The sequence below is a fragment of the Poecilia reticulata genome, chromosome 11 (assembly GCF_904066995.2).
Source record: "Poecilia reticulata chromosome 11, P_reticulata-male-v2, whole genome shotgun sequence".
Lineage (NCBI taxonomy): Eukaryota > Metazoa > Chordata > Actinopteri > Cyprinodontiformes > Poeciliidae > Poecilia > Poecilia reticulata.
In genome coordinates this window covers 22,172,010-22,184,741 of record NC_088840.1, presented here as the reverse complement: position 1 = coordinate 22,184,741, position 12,732 = coordinate 22,172,010, and the positions used below count along the sequence as shown (strand labels likewise).

Sequence of the window (12,732 nt, the reverse complement as noted above, 5' to 3'; positions counted from 1 at the left end):
CAGAATAATGTTAATTTAAAAATGATAGTGTTCTGTGTGTTTTACTGTGACTCCACAGAAGAAACTGTGAACGATTTATTTGGTTCTGCATTGAATTTTCCAGTCACCCCAGAACCACAACTTTTTACATAAGTCTGTTAAAAAAAGTGGAATATTATTAAATCACTTTTTGAGGGAATCACAAAATCCACTGCTAAACTGAAAAAACAAGACCATCATGATGATAAATTGCACTTTATTTTATAAGAGTTACAAAAGATTTTACTGACAGTAAAATTATTTGAATCTATATCACTAAAACATTTGCAAACATCCAGAAAAAACATCTGAAACACAAACTCTGTAATGAATGACAAGACAAATGGGTAAAAAGAACTTTACAATTTAGAATAGCAGTGGAGAAAAAGACCTTTTAAGTAAAAATGCTAAGACAAAAAGACATCCTAAAATTTAGAATAGCTTTAACAGGGAGGCTATCAATGAAGATACTTAAACCAAAAAAGTAAAACATCTCAGGTCTGATTAAGATTTAGTCAACCTTATACATACATTGTGGCCATATTATAATCAGAAAGACTTCAAGAGCAACTTGATATTTGAGGTTCACATAATTCCGTCTCACATGTGTATTCTCATGTGAATAGGTAAACTCTGTTTGTTGGTGAACCTTTTTCCACAGATTTCACATGAGAAAAGCCCCTCGCCTGTATGACTTCTTATATGAGCAGTCAAACGCCTTCTTTCCCTAAAACTCTTTTTACAAGTGGTACATGTGAAAGGCTTTTCACCTGTGTGAACTTTAATGTGATCAGTCAAATGACCTTTTTGAGTGAAACTTTTTCCACAAGTTATACAGGAGAAAGGCTTCTCCTCTGTGTGAATTCTCATGTGAATAGGTAAACTCTGTCTGTTGGTGAACCTTTTTCCACAGATTTCACATGAGAAAGGCCTCTCGCCTGTGTGACTTCTTATATGAGCAGTCAAACCCCTTCTTTCCCTAAAACTCTTTCCACAAGTGGTACATGTGAAAGGCTTTTCACCTGTGTGACCTTTAATGTGATTAGTCAAATGACCTTTTTGAGTGAAACTTTTTCCACAAGTTATACAGGAGAAAGGCTTCTCCTCTGTGTGAGTTCTCATGTGAACAGCTAAACTGTTTCTATTGGTGAAATGTTTTCCACAGATCCCACATGTGTAAGGCTTCTCACCTTTGTGAATCCTCATGTGAGAAGCTAAACTATCTTTGGTAGACAAATGATTTCCACAGATTCTACATGGGTAAGGCTTCTCCCCTGTGTGAATTCTCATATGTGTAATTAAATTGCTTTTTTGAGTGAAATGTTTTCCGCAAGCAACACATGTGAAAGGCTTCTCGCCTGTATGAATCCTCATGTGAATAGTTAGCATAACTTTTTTAGAGAAAGTTTTTCCACAGGTCGCACATGGGAAAGGTTTCTCGCCTGTGTGAGTTCTCGTGTGAGAAGTTAAAGCGTTTCTTTCACTAAAACCCTTTCCACAAGTCATGCATGTAAAAGGCTTTTCACCTGTGTGACCTTTCATGTGAGTAGCTAATTGACCTTTCTGAGTGAAACTATTTCCACAAATACATGTAGAAGGCTTCTGACGTGTGTCTCTTCTCATATGAGAACCTAAATGACCTTTTCTAGTGAAACATTTTCCACATATAGTACATGTAAAAGGCTTCTCACCAGTATGAGTCCTCATATGTATTGTCAAATTACTGTTTTGAGAAAAGACTTTGTCAAAAACTTTACAGGAATATAAATTTAGGTCCCCATTGTGGGTATTTTGTTTTAAACCCTCAGAAGTGCCTTTCTGCTCTTTGTTTGTCTGACATCTCTTGATTTGTTTCTGCTCTTTGTCTCTCTTTTCTCCTTGGTCTTCAGAATTGCTTCCTTCCTGATCCTGATTTTCAACTTCAGGAGAAGCATGAGAGACGAGATGGTTTTGATTTGGTTCCGTTTCATTGTAGATTATTTGCAAATTAAGAGGAGTCACCAAAATGTCTCCAATCTCCTGTTTCGTCACAAGGTGCTCTTCATACTGAGTGATGCACAGTTGATTTTCTTCAGCTTTAAACTGCTGATGTTCTGGTTCCTCTTGTTCCGTTTTTATGTGGAGATGTTCTGAATCTTCTTGTTCCTGTTTTATCTGTAGCTGTTCCAGTTCCATTTGCTCATATTTTATCAGCAGATGTTCTGGTTCTTTTTGCTGGTGTTTTATCTCCACAGATTCAAGTTTTTCTTCCCTTAAAGTCAAGTTCTCATCCTTGGTGTCGGGTTCAGTGAGAACTGCATCCTCTTCATTCACACAGCGTTGTGGGAGTTCTGGACAAAAAAGACAACACAAGGTTATAAATTTCAGCAAAATATAAACTTCACTTTCATCCCATCATGCATCTAAATGCAGGCTGATGTAAAAGTGACTGACTTATATCTGCTGCCTTTACAAACACACAAAATACACACATTATCTGAAAATAAAAATAAATAAATAAATAATGTTTTAATATGAACTACACATGGCCATCCTCCTGTGCTCTCTGTAATACAGACAACAAAGATTCTGGAGTGTGAAAAAGAATAATTCTGAAATATCTGTAAACACCCTGACCTGATTTTTTCCTGTTTTTTTTTGTTGTTTGTTTTGTTTTTTTGCCCACAATAAATATATTTTTCTCAGCAACTTACTCTGCTTACCTGTGAAGAACCTGCATCATCCCCTCTGTTGCTGGTTTCTGGTATAATGTCCCTTTTCTGAAAATGCACTTTCTATTGTGGCAATGAAAATCTCGTTCCTATATGTGGAAAGCAATGGCAAACGCAACTTCCTCACAAAAACGAACAAGGATTCACTTTCATCCTGACTAACTGTCAGTGGAGATGATCAGTGCCTATTTCCTTTTTCAGGCAGACAACTAAATAAAAAATGTCTGAATTTAACTCTGCAGGTCATCACTGAAATTTTAAAGTAGAGAATGATAAGTCCAATTGTAAAAGAGGGTAGACGCCTAAAACATCCATTATCTCCAGGACTGTTCATTAAAATGGTACAGCGCTATTGATGTAGAAAAGAAAATATACATATAGTAGGCACATTTAAAGATATTCTAGACTAATGCACAAGGGAATGCATTCAACAAGTACATTTACTCTCAATACTCTCAATAGTATTTTTGAAAGCAAGTACTTACTTTGACTGAAGATAAAGTGCTAATATGGTTCTTTTACTTTTACTAGAATACATTGTTGTAATTGACATTATATGATGAATAGTAAATAGTTCAGGTCACAATTGATGATTTTAAGTATTTTATATATTCAGGTAGAGCCTATTCGTTATTCCAGGCATTTTCTTTGGTGTAACAGCGCTTTAAATTCGATACCGAGTTTAGCGTCGGTCCCAAACAACTTTCTTTAACTTGTCAAATCAGTAAAACGTGAGGCTGTTTCCTACCGACTCGGTGTAAGATAATCAGGGGAATCCGGGAGAAATCCAGCAGTCCGCGCTGATCGTCCATCTCTTCCTCCGACTTGACGATAATTTTATAAAACTCCGTTAATGTTTCTTCAGCAGGATTTATCTGCTCGTTGATTAACTCTCTCTGAGGCGGAAATGAAGACATTTTTACTGCAAACACTCGAATATTTACCTAAAACACGAAACTTGTATTCAAACTACATCCTAACACAAGGGAAGCTAACACCTTAGCTGAGCTCTGTTTGCATTTCCTATGCGTTTCACTGTGGCTCCACTGAAGAAACTGTGAAAGACTTTTAGTTCCGCGTTGAATTTTTAAGTCCCCCCCGAACCACATTTTTTATAATTCTCTGAATAATGTGATTACATACAAGTATTTATCTTTCAGTACCTTGATTCACTGTGTGAAAGACATTATACAAGCTAAGCCACAACGAATTAATGTTAATTACTGAAATTTTGCCCTGACATCAATATATGTAAAAAATATTTAACATTTAAATATTTAATTCAGAAATCAAAGCTACTTGAAACGATGTAGCTTTGATACACTTTTACACACACACACACACACACACACACACACACACACACACACACACACACACACACACACACACACACACACACAATTAAAACCCATTTTATTTAAGACTACTATTAAATACAAAATCTTGACTTAAATGTAAAATTAGCAGAATAATGTTAATTTTAAGAATGATAGTGTTCTGTGTGTTTCACTGTGACTCCACAGAAGAAACTGTGAACTATTTGTTTGGTTCTGCGTTGAATTTTCCAGTCACCCCAGAACCACATCTTTTTTACATAAGTCTGTTAAATAAAATTGGAATATTATTAAATAATTTTTTAAGGGAATCTCAAAATCCACTGCTAAACTGAAAAAACAACACCATCATGATGATAAATTGCACTATATTTTATAAGAGCTACAAAAGATTTTACTGACAGTGATATTATTTGAATCTATATCACTAAAACATTTACCAACATCCAGAAAAAACATCTGAAACACAAACTCTGTGTAATGGATGACAAAAAAATAGGTAAAAAGAACTTTACAATTTAGAATAGCTTTAACAAGGATGCTATCAATGAAGATACTTAAAAAAGTAAAACATCTCAGGTCTGATTAAGATTTGGTCAACCTTATACATACTTTGTGGCCATATTATAATCAGAAAGATTTCAAGAGCAACTTGATATTTGAGGTTCACATAATTCCATCTCACATGTGTATTCTCATGTGAATAGGTAAACTCTGTCTGTTGGTGAACCTTTTTCCACAGATTTCACATGAGAAAGGCCTCTCGCCTGTGTGACTTCTTATATGAGCAGTCAAACCCCTTCTTTCCCTAAAACTCTTTCCACAAGTGGTACATGTGAAAGGCTTTTCACCTGTGTGACCTTTAATGTAATCAGTCAAATGACCTTTTTGAGTGAAACTTTTTCCACAAGTTATACAGGAGAAAGGCTTCTCCTCTGTGTGAGTTCTCATGTGAATAGGTAAACTCTGTCTGTTGGTGAACCTTTTTCCACAGATTTCACATGAGAAAGGCTTCTCACCTTTGTGAATCCTCATGTGAGAAGCTAAACTATCTTTGGTCGACAAATGACTTCCACAGATTCTACATAAGTAAGGCTTCTCCCCTGTGTGAATTCTCATATGAGTAGCTAAATTGCTTTTTTGAGTGAAATGTTTTCTGCAAGCAACACATGTGAAAGGCTTCTCTCCTGTATGAATCCTCATGTGAATAGTTAGCATAACTTTTGTAGAGAAAGTTTTTCCACAGGTCGCACATGGGAAAGTCTTCTTACCTGTGTGGCCTTGCATGTGAGACGATGTCTACATTGTTGAATAGGATAGGAAATATAATAATATATATTTTTTAATACAAAAAAATAGCACGTTTTTTTGGAGGAAAATCTGTTCACAAAGAAAGGAACTGCATTAGGTGTCTTTAAAAATGCTGCTATAATTAACGTGTATTTGCATATAAAATAGGTAAACAGAATTTAATTTACAATTTGTGTCCTATGGTAGCTCTCAGCATGATGTTCAGAGAAAAAATAGCTCTTGTCTTATAAACAGACATGAATAAACAGATATATAAAATTACATAGACAATATAACTAAAACTAAACAATGTACACACAAACTATAACCAGCATGTAAAGGGAGCTGAGATAAGGAAGCCACGGATCACAAACTGTAATTTTGATATTACATAATAAATAGTAAATAGTTGAGGTCACGAATGCTCATTCTACGTTTTAGAGTAGTTTTGTTATTTCAGTCGTTTAGTTCGGGGCAACGACCCTTTAAAGAGGATGTCGAGTTCAGAGACGCCCAAGACAATTTTCTCTAACCTGTCTAATCAGTAAAACGTGAGGGTGTTTCGTACCTATTCGATGTAAGATTATCTGGGGTAATCGAGAGAAATCCAGCAGTCCGCGCTGATTGTCCATCTCTTCCTCGGATTTGACGATGATTTTATAAAACTCCGTTAGTGTTTCTTCAGCAGGAGTTAACTGCTCGTTGATTGACTCTATATGAGGCGGAACTGAAGACATTTTAACTGCAAACAGTCAAATGGTTTACCCAAAACACCAAACCCGTATTCAAACTACATTCTAACAGAAGAAAAGTGAACGCAGCGATCTGTGCCGTTTTCATTTCTCGCGTGTTTCACTGAAGCTTCACGGAAGAAACTGAGAACAACTTTTAGTTCCGCTTTACATTTTATAATCTCCCATGAATCTCATCTGTTAATAAAGTGATGTTAAATAAATCAGAATATTAATTAAAAGTTGTGTTTTTCAATTTACTAATTGATTTACTCTAAGTTAACACACAAAGAATTATGTCTTCAACCATTTACAATAAACAAATTAATTATAAGAATTTTACACACACAGCTAATGAAAATACTCATTTTAATATTAGAATATTAAATACCTTTAAAAAAAAAAAACAAAAAAAAAACTTCAATGCAAAAATCAGAGCTACATGAGACAATAGCTGGCAAAAGTTTACGTGTACTTTTCTGACAACCACTCTTGGAATTTAGCAAAATTTGTACATTATATTTTTTCACTAATTTGTGAACCAAAAACTTAAACTTGCAAAAGACATTTATCAACGATCTGAATACTCCAAACAATAACAGATGTAATTATTTTGTCTTGTTAGCTCAGTCTCATTTTAGACTTTACAGTGGAAAATGGAGTTCAGTATGATTCAGCCATTTTATTTATTTATTTGTTTGATACTTTGTATCAGTGAAAAAAGTTAATTTATTGATGGAACAAAAAGCAGTACTGCTTCAATTTCGGGGGAGGATCTTGATTTACTAAATGAAAAATGATATACAGGGGAAAACACATAACAATTAAGTTTATTATGTCTATGGTTATGTTTTCACATCCACCTGAATTCAGTGGCGGAGCAAGAGGGGGGGCCAGTGCCCCCCCTGTCATCTGATTGGCCCCGCAGTGGTCCCCCCTGATGATTGACATGTAACAGCACCAGGTTATTCCTGCACATTATTTGGAATCGTTCTAAGTCAACCTAATATCTAAAGAAGAAAAACAATAATAAATATATGAAAAGAAAATGTATAAGACTTTTTATAAGTCCATGTGACATAAATAAATAGATTTTTATCAGGCGCTATACCAGCCTCCTTTATACTTGTACTCCTGGAACAAGTATTGTTATTGTTGAAGCTGAAATTCTTCTCCTGGATATTTCAGTTATGCTGCGCTGTGGTGCAACTCAAAGGCTAAAGCACTTCATACCTGGTGGTGATGGTAAAACACCAATAAGTTATTTATTGATCCTGCGCAAAAAAGAGAATAAACCGAAGAGGGGCCGACAATGTTCGTAGTTTGGAGCAGAGGTGGCGCTAGAGTTTTTTCGTTGACCGTCAAAGAAAAAAAGAAAAAATCATTTTATTTCCAATTTGTAGTCATCAAACGAAACATTTATTATTTTTCTGCGAGAACGTTTTTGAAATCAGGAAACATTTCACGAAATGACGTGATTAGAAGACGACAGAACTCTGATCGTTTCCTGATTCCGCATCACTTCCTTCAGCGGGAGAAAAACCCCGCAGAAGCGGATCAGCTGGACGCTCCAAAGCCTCTGGTCCGTTAAAGCGTCCAGATCAGAGATGATTCTCTGACAGATATTGTTCTTAGTATGATTAATAATGAGCTCCACGATGTTCTCTGTGCGTAAAGTTGAAACTGTCTGAGCACCAAGTGGTCAGCTGATCACATTCTGGACAGAAACCAGCGAACTGCTCTATTCTTATCAAGACGAGGCTGAGGAGGGAATCTGATGTATTTACTCAGTTACGTTTTTACTGGTTTTGTTTTTAAAACACCATTAACTAAGCAGTGTAACTATATATTGTATATTTGGCGTTTGTCATCTCATGTGTGATTAATTGGAGCGTAACGGTGGAGCATTTATTGCCCAGCGCACTGCGCTTGTTTCTGCCTAACGGATCTGCACTTTAATTTCTTTCCTCTCTCAACAGTCAGCTGCTATTCCTCTATTTAAACTACAATAAGTAGATCATATTCTCTTTAGGTTTTCTCTGTGTGCTGCAAACTTATTAAATGTAAACTAATTAGAAGCCCGAGCCACCATCGGGCAAATAATTCTGGTCCGACCCGAACTATTGTTACCTGTCAAATTACCTGTTCACAACAGAGCTTCCTAACCAAGGTGTCCATAACTCTTCAACATGTCCATCAGATGATATTCAGAAAGGATCTTTTATTTGATTGATTTTAGTTTCCTCTGCGATGAACTCTGCGTAAAGTCTATCATGTCTCCATGTGCGCCAGTCAAAGGTGTCAATTATAACATGTCAAATGACAGAGGGGCTTAAAAATAACCAAATATTCAGTTTGGTTATTTTTTTAAATTATGACAGAATTCATCTTGACATACATATATATATGTGTGTGTGTGTGTGTGTGCACACACACATTTCAAATTTTGTCCCCCCCAGAGGTAGTCCTGGCCCCCCCTTGCCCCCAACTTTAAAAGTCTAGCTCCGCCACTGCCTGAATTGCGCCATTGCAATTGCGCGACTGTGCTGGTAAATTGACCTTATTGTATAAGTACAAATAGTTGTAATGACAGTCACTCTATATTACTCATACATTTACTAACATCCTAAACAAAACATTCTCAAACAGAGACCCTGTGTAATGAATGAAAAACAAATAAAATTTATTTTACAATTCAGAGTAGCTTTAACAAGGATTTATATATTTAAACAAACAAAAAAAGTAAAACATCTGCAGTATCAACCCGATTTAGTCAACCTTATGCCTGGTTTGTTGAAATCTTAATCAGCATGATTTCCTTCCTGAATCAGAAACAGAGAAAATAATGAAAATAATAATAATAATGTGTGATAATTAGATATGAATACAGAAAACATTATGAATCCCAATGGACAATTACCAGTCCATACATGAACTCTTACCATGAATCCACTAAGAAAAAACATTTAATAATTTAACAAAAACTCTGTATAAATACAGCAAAAAGATAAACACAAGACTCGATAAGCTTTACATTCTAATTGTGAAAATCCAAACCACTGATTCCTTCAAGACACCCTTGAAATCAATTTCATTTAAGATTCCCAGTGACTATTATCTCAAATCTGGTTTTAAGATGTGAAGTTAGAAGAATAAGATGAATTCTAAGAACTTCAGTTAGAAGTCTTATTTGAAATTATTTTCTGGACCAAGCTACAACAAATCAAAGATATGATCTAGATGTAATTACAGCACAAAACAAGTTACAGAGCACCTTGGTATTTGAAGTTAACATAATGCCATCTCACTTCTGTGAGTCCTCGTGAACAGGTAAACCATTTTCATAAGTGAAACTTTTTCCACAGATCCCACATGAGAAATGCTCCTCTCCTGTGTGACCTATAATGTGACTAGCCAAATTATTTTTGTGAATGACTCCTTTTCCACAAGTCATACATATGAAAGGCTTCTCACCTATGTGAAGGTTCATGTGTTTGACTAAATGATCTTTTCGTGTGAAACTTTTTCCACAAGTCTTACATGTGAAAGGCTTCTCTGCCATGTGAATCCTCATGTGAGAAGTTAAACGAGACGTGCTTCTGAAACTTTTTCCACAAGTTCCACATGAGAAAGGTTTCTCACCTGTATGAATTCTCATATGAATAGATAAATCAAATTTGACTCGGAAACTTTTTCCACAAGTAGTACATGTGAAAGGCTTCTCACCTGTGTGAATTCTCATGTGATTACCTAAATGATCAGTTCGAGTGAAACTTTTTCCACAAGTCATACATGTCAAAGGCTTCTCTGCCCTGTGAATCCTCATGTGAGAAGTTAAACAAGATGTGCTTCTGAAACTTTTTCCGCAAGTTCCACATGAGAAAGGTTTCTCACCTGTATGAATTCTTGTGTGAATAGTTAAATCAGATTTGATTCTGAAACTTTTTCCACAAGTAGTACATGTGAACGGCTTCTCACCTGTGTGAAGCTTCATGTGATTACTTAAATGATCTTTTCGACTGAAACTATTTCCACAAGTCATACATGTGAAAGGCTTCTCGACCATATGAACCTTCATGTGAGAAGATAAACATGATGCGCTTCTAAAACTTTTTCGACAATTCACACAAGAAAAAGGCTTCTCGCCTGTATGAGTCCTCATGTGAATAGTTAAATTTCTTTTGTTACTAAACTTTTTTTCACAAGTTCTACATGTGAAAGGCTTCTCTCCTGTGTGGCTTTTCATGTGAGAGATTAAATTACCTTTTTGAGTGAAACTTTTTCCACATGTAATACATGTGAAACGCTTTTCCCCAGTATGAATCCTCACGTGTGTCATCAAGTTACCTTTTTGAGAAAAGATTTGATGACAAAATTCACAGGAATACACATTTTGGTCCACGTGAGTTTTTTTGTGTTTTTTTTGTTTTGTATCTTCAGTATTTCCTTTTTCCTGTTTGGTTTTCTGACATCTCTTGTTTTGTTTCTGCTCTTTGTCTCTCTTTTCTCCTGGGTCTTCAGATTTGCTTCCTTCCTGATCCTGGCTCTCAACCACTGGACCCTCCGTAGTGCCTGAAAAGTGGAAGATAAGTTGGTTCCTGTTTGGTTCTGTTTCATTGTTGATTCTTTGCTCACTAGGAGTCACCAAAATGTCTCCAGTCTCCTGTTTCAGCACAAGTTGCTCTTCATCCTGACTGATGCAGAGTTGATATTCTTCTTCTTTGAACTGTTGATGTTCTGGTTCCTCTTGCTCATGTTTTATTTTGAAAGGTTCTGGTTCCTCTTTATCTAAAGCTGAATTCCCATCCTGGTTGCTGAACTCAGTGAAATCTTCCTCCTCTTTACATGCACAGTTTTGTGGGAGATCTGGACAAAAAGAAAACAATAGCTTATATGTTTAGGTAAAAAACAAACTTCATGTTTATCCATTGACGCAACTGAAAAAGGCTTTATTTCATATGAATATTAAACTTAATCAATGTGGTTCTTCTGATGGGAGAATAAATAGATGTGTGTCATAATACAATGCAGATACTCTTTTACAACCTTCTGACTAATTTATTGCATCTACTGTTAATCTTCACCTTTTAATTAAATCAACTTTTAAAGGACCTCCATATGGAAGGCTAGGGATGACAAAATTAAATATACCATACTTGTAATTTTTTCTTTAAAGAATAAAATATATCATGAAATTATGAAATATTCAATTAAATAAATGACCTCTAAAATAATTAAATCGACCTTTTAAAATAATGAATTTTAATTGTAAAATGTAACTAACAAAAACACATCTAATATATATTTAATCATTTCACTGTATTCATTTGAAGTGTATTTGTAGAGCGCCTTTCAGCTTTACATTATGAAAACAAAATTAAAAAAAATCATAAAAATAACAGCCACCAACTTGAGAAACCGGTTAAAAACATTACATTTTGATGAGTGCCATCGTTAAAATCACCATTACACATCAAACATGTTGGTCAAAGTTTATTGTGGTTCTAAAAAAAACTAAACAAGGGAATTTAGTCTAGATTAAAATAAACTCAGTGTTTCAGCTGGTTTGCAGTTTTCTGGAAGTTTGTTCCAGATTTCCAGAAGCTGAATGCTGCTTCTCCCTGTTTGGTTCTGGGGATACAGAACCAGAGAACCTCAGAGGTTTGGAAGGTTTATACAACAACAGCAGATCTTTAGTGTATAGTGGTGCTGAGCCATTCAGTGATTTATAAACTAAACGTATTTTAAAGTCAACTCTCTGAGCTACAGAGAGCCAGTGTAGGGACTTTAGAACTGCTCTAACTTCCTGGTTTTAGTCAGAACACCGGCAGCAGCGTTCTTGATCGGCTGCAGAAGGAGGATTGTCGTTTTAGTCAGACCTGTATGGACACTGTTGCAGTAATCAATGCGACTAAAGATAAACACATGGATGGTCTCTCTAGATCTTAATGGGACATTAGTCCCTTAATTGTAGAACTGTTCTTTAAGTGGTTAAAAGGCAGACTTTGTAGCCGTCTTTTCTGTCGTTCAGTCAATACTATGTACTGGAATGTTCCAACTAAGGCGTGGAATAGAACTGATCTGTTTCAGGTGTTTATTGTTGTAATCTTTTACCATTTAGTTTCGTGCCGAATTCAGCGTCGGTCCCAAACAGCTTTCTTTAACTTGTCTCTAATAATTAAGACGGGACGGTGTTTCCTACCTATTCGGTGTAAGATTATCTGGGGAGTCCGTTTGCAGTCCAGCAGTCTGCTCTGATCGTCCGTCTCTTCCTCGGACTTGACGATGATTTCTTTAAACTCCGTTAATGTTTCTTCAGCAGGAGTTAACTGCTCGTTGATTAACTCCCTGTGACGCTGAACTGAAGACATTTTTACTGCAAACACTCAAATATTTACCCAAAATACCAAACCCGTCTTCAAACTACATTCTAACAGAAGGGAAGCTAACGTTGCTATCTGTGCTGTTTTTATTTCCTGTCTGTTTCACTGCGGCTCCACGGAAGAAACAGTGAACGACTATTTATGGCACAATCAAAGACAATGCTATTGCAAACTCTCAAATATTCCTACAAAATACTAAAACCCTTGATCAAAATGCCTTCTGACAGAAGAAGAGCTATCGCTGCTATCCGTGCTGTTTTGT

The 12,732-nt window shown here is 35.8% G+C and overlaps 1 protein-coding gene across 2 annotated transcripts; it reads right to left on the bottom strand.

Moving 5' to 3' along the window:
- Positions 1–218: 218 nt before the first annotated feature.
- Positions 219–6,279, bottom strand: LOC103472583 (uncharacterized). 2 transcript variants are annotated; one of them, XM_081612475.1, is made up of 2 exons: positions 5,925–6,279; positions 219–2,348 (listed from the first exon to the last, which is right to left on the bottom strand). In XM_081612475.1, exons 1-2 carry the CDS (start codon positions 6,091–6,093, stop codon positions 619–621), a joined length of 1,899 nt encoding a protein of 632 aa, XP_081468601.1. In that variant the 5' UTR covers positions 6,094–6,279; the 3' UTR covers positions 219–618. The 2 variants fall into 2 exon arrangements, with proteins under 2 accessions (XP_081468601.1, XP_081468600.1); XM_081612474.1 differs by lacking the exon at positions 5,925–6,279 and adding an exon at positions 3,478–4,725.
- Positions 6,280–12,732: the final 6,453 nt, after the last annotated feature.